Consider the following 19,090-nt stretch of genomic DNA (forward strand, 5'->3'; position numbering starts at 1 on the left):
AATGACTGCATTAAACCGGCATTACGCACATAATAACGTCAATATAATGTGCGAAAATAGGAAAAAAATGTTAGCTCATTACTGGTAAAAGCATTCAGATGCGACGGAGAGCACTTTTTACTCACCGTCAGGGTTTTTTTTCAAGGGGAAACGCATTTTGGCACAACACCGGCGGCGAAAGACACTGTGCGTCTTTGTGCGCATACGGCGCGGCAGCTCCTCTGCGGTCTGGGCTGTTGATCCCCGGGGGGACGCGGACAAACAGTTCGGCCGGAGAAAATTCCTCCGTCTCTAGTTTCTTGGCCCCTCTCTGCTACGGGGGTCTTGGGAACAAAGCGAGGTATGCTGCTAAAATATCACAAAAGCCTACAGTACAGTCTGCTGATTTCCATGCCAACTTGAAGTTGAGTTCAAATGTACATTAACAATGAAATGTAACCGTATCTCTGTGCTGTAATTTACACAGTCCTCTCCGTCAGGTCCATCTCTGACGGGATTTGGCACAGCGGTTTTTTTGACGGAAAGGTTTCAGCATGGCACCATTTCACCGTGCCAATATTTTGAGACCTCACATTTCAGAGTGTGGAGCTGTGGAGCTTTTCATGTCCATTCCTGCGGATCAAGACTGTTGATCCGACATGGGAATGTGGTTTTAAGGCATTCCAGTGAGGACTGGGGCAGCCGAATCTGAGCAAAATAAATGTAATCCCCAATGATGGAGGTATTGTTCATTGAACTGAGCATCAGTACACACACCTTTCTCTGATATGGAGTTTTTCAGGCTGTGGTAAATGTATAGAATAGGCCTACTCAGTGTATCCTGTGGGGGCCCGTGATTATAAGCTTGACATCCTCTTGACATATATTTTACATGCATGAGTAAAAAGTCTTCCTGCTGTTAACAAGTACTCAGATCCTGCAGTAAAAGTACCGATAAATACTCAATAGCACATTCCTGTGTTTAAGATTGTACTTAAGTATTATCAGGTAAACTGTACTGAAAGTAACTAAAGTAAAACTACCCTTTCTGCAGAAAAATGTAGTTTGTAACGGATGTATTATTATAAAGGGCTTTATTAAATTGTTGCATTAATGTGTATGGAGCATTTGATTTTTACTTTTCTACATTAGACACAGTTACTGTTGCTTGTTTAGTCGAGTGGTCCCGTCCTTGAGGTCGGGCCCTCCTTCCAAGCATCGCCGGATAAATGTGAGGAGTTGGAGACAAGAAAGAGCAAAGTTCTGTTCCCCAAATCTGTATTAATGTTTTTGGGACTTAAGAGTGGAAATGCCTCTTTGACGGAACAACTCTTAATATCTGAAACTGGACAAGTGGCCCCAACCAGACACTGCTTTTTTTGAGGGGTCACAAGTTAACAAGGTTGCATTGTATTTTTGAAGCTTATTGTTTTTTTTAATGCAAAATATGTATCTATCTAACCGTCAAATAAAACATTTTAAAGGGAAATAGTAATGGAGCAGAAGTATAAAGTAGCATTAACTGGAAATAACTAGCAAGTACTTTACTTTTAATTAACCTACTTGAGCAAATGTACTAGGTTTGTTTCCAATTAACTATATGCAACATTTACATTGATCATTAGGGAAGTCATAAAAGGACATTTGATGCTGAAACAGTTCATTTCAAACAAACTATGCAGGGTCATAGGTGTGAAGCACTGTACACAGTTCAGCAGTGTGCAGAGAGAAGAAGAGTGAATGCTGTTGATTCACTGTTCCCTCCGTGGACACTGCCATGGCCAAAAAAAGTGAACTGTGAGGTAAGTAGTGGATCTGTTAGGGTACCTGCATCTAAAAAGTCAAAATGGCAGTCAGTTGCTGGTGACTTGTCCCTGTGGGTGAAAATGGAAAAATCAACTATTTACCGTGTCGCTGGCCAAGAGGAGCCGCCGTAAAGACCACATTACTGTGTGAATGAAGTAAAAGCTGTTATTTCCCCCCCTCAGATGTTCTCCCAGCTCTGTCCCGACACCCTCTGGGTCCTGCTGCTCCTCTGCATCCCCGCGGCACTCACGGCAAAATGTCCACAGCAGTGCGTCTGTGACCAGATCCAGCTCACCGTGACCTGCGTCAACAGGAACCTGACCCAAGTTCCTCCTGATCTTGACGAGGTCTCTTACTCGCACGCGCATTCCGACATTTCTACAGCACGTTTAGTTCCGATCTGGTTTTTGCCTAACGTGGGACCCCCCCTTTCTTTGTAGATCACGGTGAAATTAGATCTTCGAGGCAACGACATCCAGGAGCTTCCCACCGGGGCGTTCAAACACACTCCCTACCTGACTCACCTGTCGCTGCAGCGCTGCAACATCCGCAGGGTGAAGGAGGGCGCATTCCGTGGCCTCGGTCGCCTGGTCTTCCTCAACCTGGCCAACAACAACGTTGACATCCTCTACCAGGTCTCACAGTTGTCACAACCATCATGTATTCCATCATTTCTTTTAGCTTGTTGGGTTCTTTCTTTTTTTGTTCTGGATTGCCCCTTCTTTATTATAACAAACTCTAACCCCAGCACACCCACAAGCTTTGACAGTTCAGCCATGTTGAACTTTTTGTCTTCCTTTGTGCTTTTTGCGAGCCCAGGAGTCGTTCGACGGCCTGTCCTCGCTGAAGCAGCTCATGATCGACCGCAACCGCGTGGAAGAGATCCAGCCCGGAGCTTTCTCTCAGCTCGGCCTCCTCAACCTGCTCTCCCTTACGCACAACCAGCTGGTCTACATCCCCAACATGGCCTTCCAGGTAGCAAAACTACCTCAAAACGGCAAACTGAAAAGGCGGTTTGAGGACATGTGGAAATGTCTCCTGTTTTTGGAGTGTCAATTTAAAAAAAAAAGCCAAAATGTTCTCCCTCCAGGGCTTGCAGAACATCAAATGGCTTCGTCTCAGCCACAACTCTCTGAACTACCTGGACACCGAGGCCTTCGCCAGTCTGTTCACGCTCACGCGTCTCAGTCTGGACCACAACGCGCTGCAGTTCTTCCCCACTGAGACCATGACCAGGTAGGCTGCTTGGCAGGGTCACACTAGCCAGTGGCCTCTGTGATCTGCCACAGAGCTACACATTCTCTAATGAGGAATGCTGAATATCTACCGAAGGGCAAAAAGACATAGGTTAACATCACAGTTGCTTTGTTTCTTGGAGGGAAAATAGATCCGATCGCTCTAATAGGAACATTCGATTGGACTAATAAAGCTACAATTTCCATCCTAACTTTCCACACTTCTCCGCCTCGCTATCCAGACTGCCAGAGTTGACTCGCCTCGAATTGAGCTACAACCCGATGACTTACCTCGGAGAGGAGGTTGTGTCCATGGCCAAACTGACCCACCTCTTCCTGGACCACATGTCCCTGCAGGACATGGCCAATACAGCTGTATCGAAATCCCCCAGCCTCATCCACCTGGACATCAGCTACAACCAGCTGCGTGTCATCCAGCCCTTCTCTGAAGGTTCGCCGAAGCTGGCACGCCTCAACCTGGCTGGGAACCCCATCTACTGCAACTGCTACCTGCGTCCACTCAGGTACAGCAGGACCATTGTGGATTTCAAACTGATGGCTGGCTGACTAGGCCTCAGCCGCTTTAAGTCCGTCAACCAAAAGGTCCTGATCCTCTTTCTTTTCCTGCACCTCACTACAGGGAGTGGTCGATCTGGAACAAGGTAAAGCTGATGGGGACATGTGGAGGACCGGCCCATCTGTCAGGAGAGAAACTGGAGGCCGTTCACCCTCCCGAGCTGCGCTGCCAGAGCCAGGAGGCCATGTTGAAGGCCGAGTACGAGGAGGCAACCAGGATCACGCCGCCGCCCACGCAAGAGCCAGAGAACAAGGTCAAGTGTCCTGCCAACTGCGTCTGCGAGGTGAGCGGCTGTATGACGTTTTGTGATTTAAGTCTTGTGGCTGCATAGCATTTTTAAATCTTTAGCTTATAGCTTCCTGGCTGTAGCTTCATATGTAGCCTTGTAGACATGAGAGTGGAATTTAATTTCTCATCCAACTCTTGGTAGCACAGTGAGTTCTGTAAGCGCGTTTCTTAAAATGACGACCTATTCCTTTAAATCACTGACACATTTTCTGCTAAAACACACAGTCTGTAGCTGTTGAAAACGTGTGTCTGTGCCCCCTCCCCCTCCCCCTCTCCCCATCACCTCTTCAGGCCGAGACGCACCACTCCTCGTGTGAGAACCGCGCTCACACCAAAGTTCCTCGGGGTTTCACTCCCGACACGCGTCTCCTCGACCTGCGCGGCAACCACTTCCACTACATCCCCAGCAACAGCTTCCCCGGCGTTGCCCAGGTCGTGTCGCTCCATTTGCAGCGCTGCAAGATCAGGGAGGTGGAGGGCGGGGCTTTCAGCGGAATGAAGGGACTCATCTACCTGTACCTGTCGGAGAATGACCTCACTTCCATCAGCCCTGATGCCTTTAAAGGTATTTACAATGCTAAATTAAATTAGATTAGAGTCGTCTCGCCATACTCAAGTTCAATTTCTATAATCTAAATCTGCAGGCCTCCCTCAGCTGACTTACCTCCACCTGGAGAAGAACCGCTTCACCGGTTTCCCCAAAGGAGCCTTCAAACTGGTTCCCAGCCTGCTGGCGCTTCACCTGGAGAACAACTCCATCTCCAAGCTGGAGCCGGACGTCTTGACCGGAGCCGAGGGCCTCAGGGCCCTCTACCTCTCCGGGAACGTCATCGATCACGTGTCACCCAGGGCCCTGGACCAGGCCGGTGACCTCGATACGCTCCATCTGGGAGGAAACAGGCTGAAGGAGGTGCCCACGGAAGCGCTGAGCAAGGCGGGAAACCTCAGAGACCTGAGGCTGTCTGGGAACTCAATTCGCTGGGTGGGGCCGAATGCTTTTCGACCGCTGGGGAGTTCACTGAAGGAGCTGTATCTGGATAACATGGGACTGGAGAAGGCGAGTGGGCTCTTGATGTGCTGCTACACTTTACAACAGCAGCCGTCCTCTTCTTTTTTTTCTCTAACCTGCACATTTACTCCAGCCTTAGAATCAGCAACAAATGAATTCACAGAAGTTATTGAACAATTGATTGACCTGATCTCTCGTACTGCAGATGTCACAGACCTCCCTGGCAGGTCTGGGTCCAGGGTTGAGGAGCCTCTTCCTGGAAGGCAACCAGCTGGAGGAGGTGCCCAACCTTCACCCTCTCACTTCTTTGGAGGTCATCAACCTGGCCGACAACCCTCTGATGTGCGACTGCCCTCTGCTGCCACTACGCATGTAAGAGGATTGAAAAAAATGAGTGTAGTCAGAAATGACTGGGGCTTGAACAGGAGTTTTTAAAGCCTGCAACTTTTTATCAGGGATGATTCTTCATCGATAAATTATTAGTCTACTCCCAAAAATAAATCAAAAACTTATAGCTGGAAGTCTTGAATACACTCCACTCTGAGTTGCAGCTATGCCTGTGTCGTATTTTAGCTTCTAGTATCACTAGTTGAGATAAATAATAATTCGATTTGACCTCTTTGTCTAGGTGGATTGAAAAAGTCAACCTGAAGGTACGAGCCACCTGTGCCAATCCCCCTGAGCTGCGTGGTCGCAGGGTCAAGGACGTCCACGTCTTCAAGGCCTGTCCCGGGGGCGAGAGCCTCCCCGCCCCCCCCGCCGTCACCCCGAAGCCCGCCAAGGCGCCCAAGGCAACCAAACCCAAACCGATGCACCTCAACAGCCTCCGGAAGGTCAAGATGCTCAAGGCCAAATCCAAACTTCGCAAAAGTCTAAACACAAAACCGCCAGTAGCCAAGAAAACCACCAAGAGACGCAGCACGGCCTGAACATGTTGTCTCTTATGCTGATGTTTTGATAAACCCATGGATTCAACTCTCTGAAACTGTGACCTGCTGAGGCTGTTTCACATCTCCCGACAGACCGTTTTTCCATCAGCGAGTTTATTTTTTTTCAGGACTGAGCACTTTCTGTCAGCATGGCCCTGCCTCCTATTCACAGCAGTAGATCAACATCACCAGCTCATCAAGCTGTTTCATTAGATTTAGTTACTTGCTCGAAAATGATGCAGCCTTTGGCTTTACGCTAGTTATCCTTAACCACTACACCACAACTGCAGAATGTACTGATTTAGAAACCTTGAGACAACATTCAAATCAGCAAGTTGAGATTTTTTATTTTTTAAATCAGTGATTTCATATTTACAACAAAAAAAAAAGAAAAGAAGAAGACATCTCGATATAAAACAGGAAAGAATAAAACATTACAACAAACATTTGTCTGCTATGCCAACCCAGTGTTCATATGTACAGGTTTGATGTGAGAATAGACATGTTCAGCTTAACTAAAGCAAAATAAGTCGTCGTGTAGTGGAACTTGTCAACATAGAGAAAACGAGGTAGTGCCATAACTGGCTAAGCTGGTCCTTGTGAACTACATGCAGTCATGATGTCAAGGTATGTTAAGTACTTAAAGTTATGACTCATAAACTCAAACCCCGTTTCTAATATTTGTGGCCAGTAAATCTTCATCAATAGCTATTCAATGGATCTACAGTGTAGAATTACTTCCTCTATACAGTACTTTTTCATTGGTAGTGGCAGAGTCCGCCATTCCTGCTCTGGAGTCAAACAGCCTATTTAAACCCAAGATTCACAGGAAACATGAAACTGTAATTTCAGCTCACTGATGACAACCTTGCTGTTTACTGTTGCTGCATTAGGTTCATTTCTTACTGCTGCTATTTCACATTAAAAGGGTTCAACTGTTGAAACACACGGTGGCCGTTATTGTGAAACAATCACAGGAACGTGCATGTCTCGCAGTGTGCTGCATGAAATCGGCTTAAAACATGAGCTTGATTGACTTGCTGTTAACACATCAACCAGGACTGAAATCTTAAGGACCATCTCATCTTACTCCATCACAGCCAGCCCAATCGCTTCACTCGTCCACCTTTCCTGCAGTCGTCGTCTTCGTTCTTTCAGCAGACGTGCTCTTCGCATGTCTCCATGCCTGCAGCCTCTCCCGTTGTGTCCTGCTCTGTGTTGCTCTCTGAAACCTCCTCCATGGCACTGTCTTCTCCTTGGCTCGGCTTGTTTTCGCTCTGCTCCATGATGCTATCGCCACTAAAGCTCTCTTTGAACGATGCGCACTCTTCCCTCCTTTCTACTGCCGGTTCACTTGGCTTCATCTTTGGATGCGTCGTGTTTTCTCTGCTGCTCTTCTCTGTGGATTGATGTAGTCTCCGCTTACTCTGCTCCCCTCTCGCCTCCTCTTTGACTATACCAAGAGGGGCTTGTTGAGGGTCGTCTGGAGGTTCAATGGGGGTCTCCATCTCCACCTCCTCCACTTTCACCTGCACTGCAAAGACTACGGAGACAGAATTATGTCACCGAATTACCAAAACTGTCTAAAAAAAATGAGAAAACGTGAGCATCGTGTCGTACAAGTCAGTCCACTTACTCTCCTGCTCCTCTGGCTCAGTCTTGGGCTGGATGAGAGGCCCTTTTGGAGGAAGAATGTGGTCTTCTAGCACTGGAGGACCGTCAGTGCCACTGACCTCAGGCTGCTGACCAACATCGTCTTTACCTTGTTCCTGAGAGAGCCTCTTCTTTGCATATTTCTTTCCTATTGAAAACAAAAACAAGATGAATGTTATATAAGTATCAGATGTAAGAAAATACTAAATGTGAATCTGTTTTCTGTGGCAAGACACAGGACTCCATGTACATTTCCGAGTCAAAACGTACTCCTTTTCCCATACGTTAGGGCCTTGTACTTCTTGGTCTGTGCCGTCTGGTTTTCCAAATCAACTGGAAAACAGAATAAAAACACCTGTGACTTTTATACAGGGTCAAAATCATCCACACAGCGCTAACCACCAGTCATTCACCAGCTTTTACCGAGTCCTGGAGGAGGCTGGAGCTGGTAGCGCAAGAGGTCGCACCAGCCGACGGGGTAGATGTCCGGGGACTGGTGGTCGACCCACTGGTCAAACTCATCCTCCCAGCCGTCGAAGTGGATAAGCAGCAGGCGGCCCACGTAGCGCTTCACGGTGGCCACGCACACCAGGCGCGGCTCCATCAAGTCCACCGCCTCCAGCTTCATGTTGGGGGAGAAGCTGTGACCCGGGTAGTCCTGAAGAAATAGACAAAGTTTTTTCTTTGTGGATCAAATACAACCTTCTGACTCAGGCAAACAAACTGTGGCTGTGATCACATTGATATGTTGCTAAACAGAGAGCGCAAAACGCTGCACACGGTTTGGACTTCCTGTCTTACGGCGTTAAACAGTCGTGCCGGTGCAGCTTTAGCGTTGGTCTCCTTCAGGTATTTGTCCCAGGTGAAGGTCTGAGAGTCATAGCCTGCCAAGACACGGAGAAACCAGGACGTATCAACGTAACAGTGTACTGCTTGAGTTTTTACCCCTGCCTAAATAGACAAAGCCTTTCTAGAACAGGATGATGAAGCAAGCTAGTACCAGTCAAAAGTTGTGAGCCGAAGCAGAGACTGAATGGAGAGGCATGCTCATATTTACCTTGAGGTACCGTGAGAGGGATGTTGTTCTTTTTACAGAAGTCTACAGGAAGGATGGCGTGAGACGAGGCGTGGTAACAAAACCAATCAGAGCCCTTGTTTGACGTGGTGCCGTCGATACCCACCATCAGGTAGCCATCGAACAGCACCTGAGAGAAGCGGAGGGCGTCAGAGACACATAAGACAGACAGACAGACACAACACACACAAAACCAAAACCAGCAGTCCTACCTTGTGCACAGTGGACACACAGATGCTTCCCAGGTTGAGAGGGTCAATCGCCTCCAGCTTCATGCCTTCCTCAAAGAAACCTCCCTCCATGTAAACGAACCTGGGCTGCAGATCACACAGGGGTCGTCAAGAGTTGTGCTGAAGCAGCGCCATGAAGAGTGCGACTTTCCACAGTGAGTGCAGATCATTGTCACATCAACGATGGCCAGAAATGCAATGTCACTCGTTGAAATAATGGTTTGTGATTATGAAATGAGATCGAAATACACTTACTTTTCTTACTTATATTGACATATTCTATTAAAGCTGCACTGTTATCCAGTGTGGAATTACCTTCAAGGTTTCCATGGACGGACATTTTGGTGATAAATAATCCAAAGCAGCTACTCTTGCTTCTTGAATTCATTTGATGAATTATTTCCCGAGCGATGACATTTCCCTTACCTTCTTAAAGAGCAGGAAGGAGCTATCGCAGTTACCCTTCCAAACGCTGGAAGCAGCTTCCGTACTGTTTGCTATCATAAAACAAAAGAAGCATTTATTAAATATTTTTTATTGCCATGTAAACACACTTCTTAAAGTTGGAAAGGTGAGTTCAAGACAAGCGTGAGATGTGGGTGTCTGGGTTGTACCACTCTCTTTCCCCATATTTCCATTATGTGGCTGTTTTTGTTCACGTCTTCGGTGTTTCTGTCTATATCGCGTGCTATCAAAAAAAAACAAATCTGTGACCTACCAGGTCCTTTAATGGCATGACCCACTTTTCTGGACCAGCCTATTGGGTGCAAGAGGGGACTCCACATGTGGCACCAGAAATCAGAGAGTGTATTTTTGGTGGCGTCGCTTTGGTCTTCGCACACCAGCCGCAGGCGGCCGCCGGTAATGGATTCTACGGTGGCCAGGCGGGTCCGACTCACATGCTTGGGGTCCACCACCTCCACACGCATACCCGCTTTGAAAGAGTTCCTCATGTTCTCGGCCAACTACGGAGAGGAACAGCAGAGATGAATTCATTCAGTGGAATTAAAACACATCGGTGTTGTTTTAATTCATGACACTTCATTCATGTGCCAGACAGATGTGTGACCATTCATGAGTCAAATGATTCAGCATTCAGTTTTACCTTCAGGTAGAAGTCAACAGGTAGAGTGTGAGCCCCCACAAGCTTCAACATCAGGTAGTCCTTCCAATCTGGGATGATCTGCTTCACATCTATGGACACACAGTTTGTCAAAGTGGAACATATGCTATTGCTAAATCCTGATCAAATTTGAATAAATCACTGTTTTTTTTCCTTTCTCCTTCACCTCAACCCTCACCTTGTGGTGGCACCAGCAGTTTGCTCGTCATGGCGCACCAGCCGATCGGGTGCACCTCCCCCGATACGAGGCTGCACCAGAAGTCTCGGCTGCTGTCGTGTTCAAAGCCTTCGTATCTCAACAGGGCTTTGTATCCTGGAGATGCGGGACGGAAGGACATTAAAAACAGACCAAACGATTAATTGCGACCAACATGTAGTTCCGAGTTTGGCGAGGTACGTGAACGTTTCGCTCCCGACCTCATTGCGTCCGTCCAACACCTTCGAGAACGGTAAAGGGGAAATGGACTTGCATTTATATTCTAGTCTTTCAAAGCACAACATTCACACACTGGTGGCAGAGGCTGCCATACAAGGGGCCACCTGCTCATCAGAACCTCCTGAGAACTTGGCACGCTACACTAAAATTTGCTTTGAATATTCCCAGATATCAGATATCACGTGTCCGTTTTTTTTGGCCAGCCATTTTTCTATCATGTAATAATTACTGGAGCCTTTAGGAGATGCTACCGTAGCCTGCTTTATCCCTTTGGTTTTGTTTAAGCTGATGTTAAAGGTGTCTTGAAAACAAACAAAGGTTGTGTGGCAAATGTGTTGAACGCATTTCCTTCCTCATAAAACATTTGCAACGCTGTTAAGTGTTTTAAATCCAGGATTATTTACACCCGTGGGTACTTGCTAGCAGTCTCCCTCTCCTTCTATGCCTTCGCTGGTGCAATGCAGCGTATCGTGGCGTGTTAGATGCTGTAGATTAGCAGAATAGTGCGAAACCATTGGCAGGAATGTGCATCGCTTCACGCGTAAGCGCGCACATGCATATACGAGATCAAGAAAGTGGGGACCCACTCAGGGAAAAACAGATCCACAGTGCTAACTAGGGGGTAAAAACTCAGTGGAGAAGCTTTAAGATCGGTAACAAATGAGAAAATAAATGCAACAACTGCAACAAAGGCCTGTCAAAATAAACACCGTCAGACAGATGTACACACCTGCAACCTGGATGACAGTAGCAATCCAGTAGACTTTACTCGGCAGCACCGCGTTAGTGTTCAGGACCTCCACCTTTATCCCCTGAGTGACGTCATCCCACTGCGCACACAGCGGAGCCTGCAGGTGGGAGGTCAGATGTTTGCTCATCAGTGTGAGGACTTTTACACTTTCATACATTCCTCTGGAATCTCAAGTTATTCTCAAGACTGCTCAGAGTTTACGTCTTATTTCTGTATTCTCTTCTTTATATGTTGGACTGGGTTTTTTCATGCTGGTGAAAATGCGGTTTGAAAGGCTGTTTGTATGCAAGTCTTACGTTTTTACATAAGTACAATAATACCAGAGGCTAATCCCAGAAAAAAATAATGTCTGATTACACTTCGCAGATGGGACTCACGTGTCTGAAGCAGGACACCGATGCAGCCAGAGAGGTTTCCTTCTCCAGGTAGGCACCCCATTCAAAAACTGCAGGCGGCGCTACAGAATGGAGAGACGACAGAGGAATCACACAGCTGGAGTCAGATTTTGTGCACACGCACTGTATGCAGCTTCTAATATTCCCGAACAAGCACCAAATACCGGTGAAGATGGTCTTTGCAGGATAAATCAATGTTCAGTCACAAACTCGTTTGGCCCGGTTTAGACCGCGTATCTTGTCGAGTACACACCTGACTTCAGAATGTGTCTCAAATGTAGATACTCCTTGAAATCTGACTTTGTACTTCAATGAAGTCATTTCGATTGCTTGTGCGTGTTCAGTGGCCTCACCATTCTGTCCTGTTGAGGCTGGAGGGGGTTTGTTCACCTTGTTCAGCACGGTGGCTTTTTTGGAGGGGGGCCTTCCCTGAAGAGAGAAGCACAAAGAAGGATTGAGCAAAGGCGTCTCATCGTCCTCATCCAGTCATATGATTGATTACAAACTGTTGACATGTACTGCAAGGCAGTAGAGTGTTGAGTCAGATCCAATAGCTGCTGTCAAAAGGTGAAAACTTTAAAGAGAGTTTAACAAATTCTGGTTATATGTCCCGATAAGCAAAGAGAACACCGGTAAAGACACACCTGTGGTCCTGTATTCACAGGTGAAAGTGAAAATGAGGACTACTAGCAGCTTTAAAATGCCAAAATGTATCAAAAATAAAACTTCACACAGAAAGAAGGACCTGAAACATTTTCTCCCTTTATTGCAGAATATAAAATAATATCCAATACTATTAGAAATGTGTACAATCATGTATTTCTAGCCTTAAAATGCAAGAGACATAAAACACCCACACTCTCTCTCACACACACACACACACACACACACACACACACACACACACACACACACACACACACACACACACACACACACACACACACACACACACACACACACACACACACACACACACACACACACACACACACCAAATTACTTCTACAGCTACGATGAGACGGTTTGGCGTCGGGCTGCAACTAAGAATGGTTTTCATTAGCAATTAATCTGCCGATGATCTTCTCAATACAGCAGTTTACTGTTTGGTCAGAAAATAGCAAATTAAAAATGTTTGCAATTTATCCAGAACCAAAGTTGATGTTTCAAATTGCTCCACAACAACAACTTTCGTTTACTGTCAAAACTGCTAAAATCCACATTCGAGAAGTCAGAACCAGTGCATGTTGTCAACTTTTCTTTAGAATAACTGAAACGATTAATCAATTATCAAAATCTATGCCAATAAATGTTCTATCAATTGACTTCATTGATCCAGGATGTGGTAGCGGGCGTCCGGCCCAATGTGCTTCTTTACTAACTTCGTGGAGAACGTGGCGCGGAGTGTTTACATCCATGTTGAGAGCAAACAGCCTTCGGCTCAGCGTCTCTGGGTCGCCGAGTGGAAACCGATGACAGACGAGGTTCCGACGTTTGTAGTTCCACCGCGCATCGACGCAAACACGTGTGCACCATTGAAGCCGCTGTATTGCACAGACATCTACGAAGAATTACAGCGCGAGCAGAGTCAGACAGCCTCTCAGGCCGGTGCAGAGCCTTCAAACCCAGCGCGCGCCGTTTCTTTTTCTTCCTCTTTTTTTTCTCTCCAATGGGGACCGGGGGGGGTTTCTCTGCGAAATACTGCCACCATGTGTTCGTAACTATGAATTAATATAAGTACATATAAATGTACAAAAAACAAATGAATACATTTGTTATACCGAACGTCTCACGGTGTACGTCCGAAGATATTTGTTATCTCTGTTTTGAAAATAATGTCCATTCGATGGATTGCTGCTGCCATAAAAACACAGAGTCTTGGATTTGAATGCGTCTCACAGTGAAACATCACATAGCTTCAACTACAGCTTTTCTTTGTCAACTTTTTTGGTCTTTTTGTGACATTTAAGATTAGAGATTAGATGTAAAAAATAATTGTTAACTGCAGCCTGTAGTAAACGTATGACCCTGTCAGAAAGAATGGAGTAAGATGACTTTTCCAACCATAAAGCTACTGAAAGAGAAACAAAACTAGATGTTAAGAACTTCAACAAAGGGGCCTTTGAACAGCACACACTAACATTTACCAAACCTTTCATTTTCAAGTCTGAACAAATCACACCAAAACAATCTGGGTAGAAATAGTAGCAGGATGTGTTTAGCTGAGAGTCCTCTTTACTGACTAAGGAAGCAACAGCAATCACAAAAAACACAAAAACATGGTTTCACCCTGATGCTTTTCAGTACCGAAACAAGAAGTAGCACACCACATTTTCTCAAAGTGTTGACAATCTGCATTTCACAATTTTTTGCACTCCATCACTAAAGTACTCATTTAATCTCTGCACTCAAGCAAGATACGCTCTGCTGATGTTACATTGCATGTAAAACTGTGTCCAATTTTCATTTAACCGAGCGGTCTGTGTAGCAGCGGCTTAGTGGTGACGATGCACTCGGCTGCGTTACCACTCGTGGCCCTTCCCGGCCAAGGGCCGGCTAAGAGTGGTGAGTGACGAGTCAGCAGGCGGCCAATGGCGGTATGAAACAGGCAATAACATGTGTTTTGAGTAAGTGTGAAGCACCGCAACCACCAGAGGTCCTCGAGCATGCAGCCATAACTGGCCGCCCATAATATTATACAGTTTGCTTCAACCGAATGCAAGATTAGTCACGGACAGAGACGGAGGCGCACGGTCACAGCGTTCGCATGATTCTACTGGCAGCGATAATGATAAAGCTGCGGGTAGCTGCAAACAAGTACAAACTTTTGCCATTTGGTGAAAAATAAAGCTCTGCTTCAAAACTAAAAGATTTTGTCACCTGCAGTCGTGCCAGTATGGAGGACTTCTTGGAGTTCGATGAATAGGAGCGTGAACAGGAAATACTGCAGAAGCGCTTGGTCTTCGAAAAGAAGGTGCTCGTAGTGCCGGTGGTGCCGCACATCTCACAAACCACTGTGAAGATAAATAAATACATGCATTTTGTATAGAACATCATCAAATCTTATCAACAGTCCGGTAGGATTTTTATTCATGTAAGTGTTTTGTGGAGAACTTCCATCGCTCCTTTTGACTCTCTTTAAGATCATTCAAATGGCATTCAAATGAACAGAAAATTGACATTTTGTCTCTCAGCTCTTGTTCTCTCTTGTTCCTTATTTGCTCCTCACCTGGTCGTTCTTTGTTTTTTTCCCCCCGCTTGGTCCCTTCTCCTCCCGTCAGGTGTTCTTTGTCACCTCCTCCATCAGTATCTTCAAACTGAGTAGACGCCACTTCATTTTCTGGCTGTGAAGAGAAAAAAAACAAGACTGGTAAATAGAATGTGTGAATGTTACTTTAAATAACAAATACAAACAACAAAAGACGCTCTTCAAAGCTCTCAGAACGACAGACACTCTCTCTCTCTCTCTCTCTCTCTCTCTCTCTCTCTCTCTCTCTCTCTCTCTCTCTCTCTCTCTCTCTCTCTCTCTCTGCAGTGGACCAAGGTAATAACTACTCACACTACGCTCTCTTGGTTCAGCAGTGATGCCTCGCCGCTGGATAGCAGGCAGGCAGTTACTGCAGCCCACTCCGTTGCAGGAGAGACAGTGCGGACGGACGAACACAGTAGGAACAGCTCCCATCTTCAGAGTCAGAGCTCCTGTGGCTGGTCGGGGCTCAAAGTACTCCTTGCCAAAATGCTCGCTGCAGAGGTGAGAGTTAGGCGTGGCGACCCACTGGGCGCGGGTGCGCTGGACCTGCTTCTCCCATTTGCGAAACTCCTCCGGGTCCTTGGGGAATCGAAACAGCCTCACCCCATCTTCAGCAGTTTTGCCGCACCCGTAAGCCACACAGTGGTACGGCATCCTGTGTTCTGCTCACGAGTGGACCACCAACACCTCAGAGCACAAAGCAGTATCTACAGTACAACCGATGCATCTTTTCTTCTTTTCAGCTGTAGGGTGTTGTTGTCGGAGCTCTGCAGAGGACAGCGATGATTGTGTGTTACAAGCAGCAGACAATTTTCAAATTCTACCACCGAAAACACACTAAACGCTAGTCACAAGGAGCAGACACAAGCAGAGCTGGATGACAGTTTAGATCTCTGTACTGGTTCTTGATCTAATATGTCTTGGTCTGACACGCTGCATTACGTGATACAGTAACTCCTGCTGAAATGATTGGTGAATAAAGCCGCTGTCTGGCTGTTATATCTACATTATAAAGTCTTCAAATGCCCTACATGTTCTCATCTGTTAACGTTGTCTGTCATAAACAATATGAAAATTGTGTTTGATTCTTTGTATCGAACTAATTGGTTAAGAATCACAGTCTGACAATCAAAATATGTACATTAGACATTGAAACGTTCATTTCTTTCAAGGCAAACTTCTACAAATGAGAACTTGGGAAACAGTTGATGAATAAGTGCACACAAAGTAACGTTGTTACTACGCGTAGCATGCAAAATGACACTGTAAAATGAATGATGCTGTCAAACTCACTGTTTTGAGCAAATCGTTGCAGCCAACAGGTTTATAAACAAGCTGGTCAAAACACAAACAAGACTAGCTCACATGCTACATGCAAGCTAACTGCTAATAGTGCTAATAGCACGTTTGTGCTAATATGAAGCACTTATTACTTTAAATGGCTACTTACATATAGACTAATAATCTAGGCCCTAATTGAAATGTTTGATACGACTGCAAAACTATTGGGTATAAATTGTTAAGTTTGATCTTCCCTTGGTAACGGTAGGTGGGTTCTTTGGTTAGCTCCACCTGTATCGTGGTCGCCTAACTTAGACGTCATCGTCGTCTGACTTCTGGCGCGAGGAGAAAGCATTATGGGAGTTGAGGTTTTAGAACACTAAATTCTTACCCTTAAATAAACCGAGGTGGAAATTAACTATGAACATTTACGAAAGCACTGCACAGAAGAACAATGTTGTACTTTCAGTATTTCCTTCACATGCCACTTTCTACTTCCATCTACTACAGCTCAGGTAAATGTTGTAGGATACTTATTACTGCACTACACTTTTCTGACAGCTTAAATTATTTTTAGGGCTTCAAGTAAAAAAAAAAAAGGCCACTACTCCCCTTATTCACATGTTGGCATGTGTATCAGCCGGTATCAGCAATCTTTGCAAAATGTATTTATTATTTATTTATCCATGTTATCAGTTGTGATTTTACTATTTTATTAATATACTTGGGTTATGCAGTAGGCCTATAGTACTACAATAATATTCCTGCTGAAAAATGATAGGGTTATGGTGCTTTCCTGTGTTATTAGTAGCTTATAGTATCAGTATGTGATATATTATAGGAATGTCTACAGCCTGGAATCAACACCTGACAGCCAGACATGGTGTGAGCTACTCATTCAGGTTTTAGGAGGTTTGTGTCCCCGTCAGGATGTTTGAACATTTTAGATTATGCAGCAGGATAAAGAAATGCATTCTGAATTTCTACAGTGAATAAAAGATACTAGGAGATATTGGGTTTGGGGGGTCCTCTCCCATTAAAAATAAAAAGGTGTTTGACTTAAAACTATGCAAATTTACATAATTTTGGACCATTATTATTATTATAGAACACACCCCAAAAGCTTAACGACAGTTGAATAATTAATTTTACTATTAACACATATGAAAACATTTCTCTGAATGTTTTAGAACTACCAAAATGCCTGTGCACACCTGTGCACCGCCTCGGTCCCTCCACGAAGAGGACCAGAGAAGAGGACTACAGGCAGTCGGCGCCCTCCACTTCAGGCCTCGGTCCCTCCACAAATTATAGCCAGAGAGGTTACTACGTATGTTCTCCACCCTCCACTCCAGGCCTCAGCCTCTCCCCACACAGACCATACTGGCAGTCGGCTGAAGACAGTGACTCGGATTGACACTGACGGCAGCAGGATTGTAAAACCTTTGTGTCTGGTAGGACTGATAAAGCACCAGACAGCCTTCCCTCGCGTCTGGCGGGGTTGGCGATAGGTAGCATCCTGCAGCAGAGCTTTTAAATATTGCTTCTTTGTTGATTTTCCGTTTGAGTAATGGTTGATGCTAGATGCAGAAACCAGAGGTAAGTTAACAGTGAATGGTTGTTATTCTGTTGTGTATTTTTCTTTTTAAAGTCTAAATGTCTTTAGCAGACAAAGGTAAGTCAACATTTAATAACAACATTAACACAAGTTGTCTCAAAGTCTCACTTTACAGTTATTCAAAGATTGTTCATTTTACTCACTCTATATCTGTTTTTCATAGTTAGGTGAAGGTGGCTGTACCAGCCAGAGGTATGGTAAAAATTACTAACGTTAAGAAAAGTTTTCCAAGTCTCTTTTATTCAGGTATCGATGGCTGTAACACAGGAAGCAACATCCTGGATCTCCGAGACAACAGAGAAGATGTGTTCACTCTGGACCAGATGAGAAGGATGGAGGACCACAGGACCAGATGAGAAGGATGGAGGACTAGAGGACCAGATGGAGAGCGGCGAACTGTCAGTCCTTCAGTGGGCTGAGTAAGTAATCGCTCACTAATAAGATTCCATCATTGAACAATGTAAAGGTTGTATAGTTGAGTTAAAAGTATTCATCTCTTGTGTTTGTGTCTCACAGGGCAGGACTCCTCTGTGCCCTTGTCTCACTCCTGGGGCAGCTGAGAGTGGACGTCAACCAACCCATCATCCCAGGAAGACCCAGACCCACCACAGACCATTGAACCACTCTCAGCACCCCAGTGAGTCCGAGACCCAGTGAGTACGGTTACGTCCTCCCTGCCCCTCCCTACCACCCGCTCCACCCACCAGCCCAGAGGACGAGGAGCGCCCCCTCCCCACCGGCCCAGAGGACGTAGTTTGTCTCCGTCTGCTTCTTCTGTGCTGGTGGGTTTGGGAAGCTCCTCACACACACAGGAAGCCGTCAGCAGCTCTTTGCATCTGATCACAAACCAAGAAGCAGACAGACGCTTCAGGCTGAACGACAAATAATAATTCTAAAAACTTTAAGGTATTTAATTTGTCACATACGTATGTTCATGTAAGCTGTATGTACTGTATGTATACTGTTTATTTCCAGAGTAGCACAATACAAATAAATGTATGACAAACTTTCTAAATGTGTCTTTATATTAGAAACAATAACGACAGCACCTCAGAGGACCCAGCTGTTAAACTCCTGAAGTTCGCAGACGACACAACGGTCATCGACCTCATCAGAGACGTGACGAGTCTGCGTAAGTTGAGGTAAGTTCAACCTGCCTCAGGAGCTGCTGATCCTGTTCTACTCAGCCATCATCCAGCCCGTTCTCTGCTCCTACATCACGGTGTGGTTTGGATCAGCCACCAAACAGGACAGAAACAGACTACACCGGATTGTCAGGTCTGCAGAGAGGATCATTGGTTCCAGTCTGCCCCCCATCCTGGACTTGTACACCTCCAGAGTCAGGAAACAGGCTAGAAAGATCACTGCAGACCCTCCACACTCTGGACACAAGCTGTTCCAACTCCTCCCCTCTGGTGGGCGCTACAGAGCTCTGTACGCCAAAACCACCAGACA

The 19,090-nt window shown here is 45.7% G+C and overlaps 2 protein-coding genes across 3 annotated transcripts; one reads left to right on the forward strand and one right to left on the reverse strand.

Moving 5' to 3' along the window:
- Window positions 1-1,967: 1,967 nt before the first annotated feature.
- Window positions 1,968-5,823, forward strand: chadlb (chondroadherin-like b; the record flags this gene model as incomplete). Its single annotated transcript, XM_079182338.1, has 10 exons — window positions 1,968-2,132; window positions 2,226-2,420; window positions 2,605-2,760; window positions 2,876-3,021; window positions 3,263-3,544; window positions 3,661-3,880; window positions 4,177-4,450; window positions 4,530-4,942; window positions 5,100-5,266; window positions 5,523-5,823. 10 exons carry the CDS (start codon window positions 1,968-1,970, stop codon window positions 5,821-5,823), a joined length of 2,319 nt encoding a protein of 772 aa, XP_079038464.1.
- Window positions 5,824-6,181: 358 nt separating this feature from the next.
- On the reverse strand, window positions 6,182-16,297 carry l3mbtl2 (L3MBTL histone methyl-lysine binding protein 2). Of its 2 annotated transcripts, none has more exons than XM_079182336.1 (18): window positions 16,187-16,297; window positions 15,046-15,503; window positions 14,716-14,830; window positions 14,367-14,500; window positions 11,840-11,915; window positions 11,469-11,548; window positions 11,071-11,188; window positions 10,083-10,217; window positions 9,887-9,975; window positions 9,500-9,746; window positions 9,208-9,278; window positions 8,764-8,868; window positions 8,534-8,681; window positions 8,278-8,360; window positions 7,900-8,134; window positions 7,747-7,809; window positions 7,460-7,624; window positions 6,182-7,366 (listed from the first exon to the last, which is right to left on the reverse strand). In XM_079182336.1, exons 2-18 carry the CDS (start codon window positions 15,388-15,390, stop codon window positions 6,978-6,980), a joined length of 2,598 nt encoding a protein of 865 aa, XP_079038462.1. In that variant the 5' UTR covers window positions 15,391-15,503; window positions 16,187-16,297; the 3' UTR covers window positions 6,182-6,977. The 2 variants fall into 2 exon arrangements, with proteins under 2 accessions (XP_079038462.1, XP_079038461.1); XM_079182335.1 differs by having other exon boundaries at window positions 16,030-16,290.
- Window positions 16,298-19,090: the final 2,793 nt, after the last annotated feature.

Source organism: Pholis gunnellus (genome assembly GCF_910591455.1).
Source record: "Pholis gunnellus genome assembly, chromosome: 21".
Taxonomy (NCBI): domain Eukaryota; kingdom Metazoa; phylum Chordata; class Actinopteri; order Perciformes; family Pholidae; genus Pholis; species Pholis gunnellus.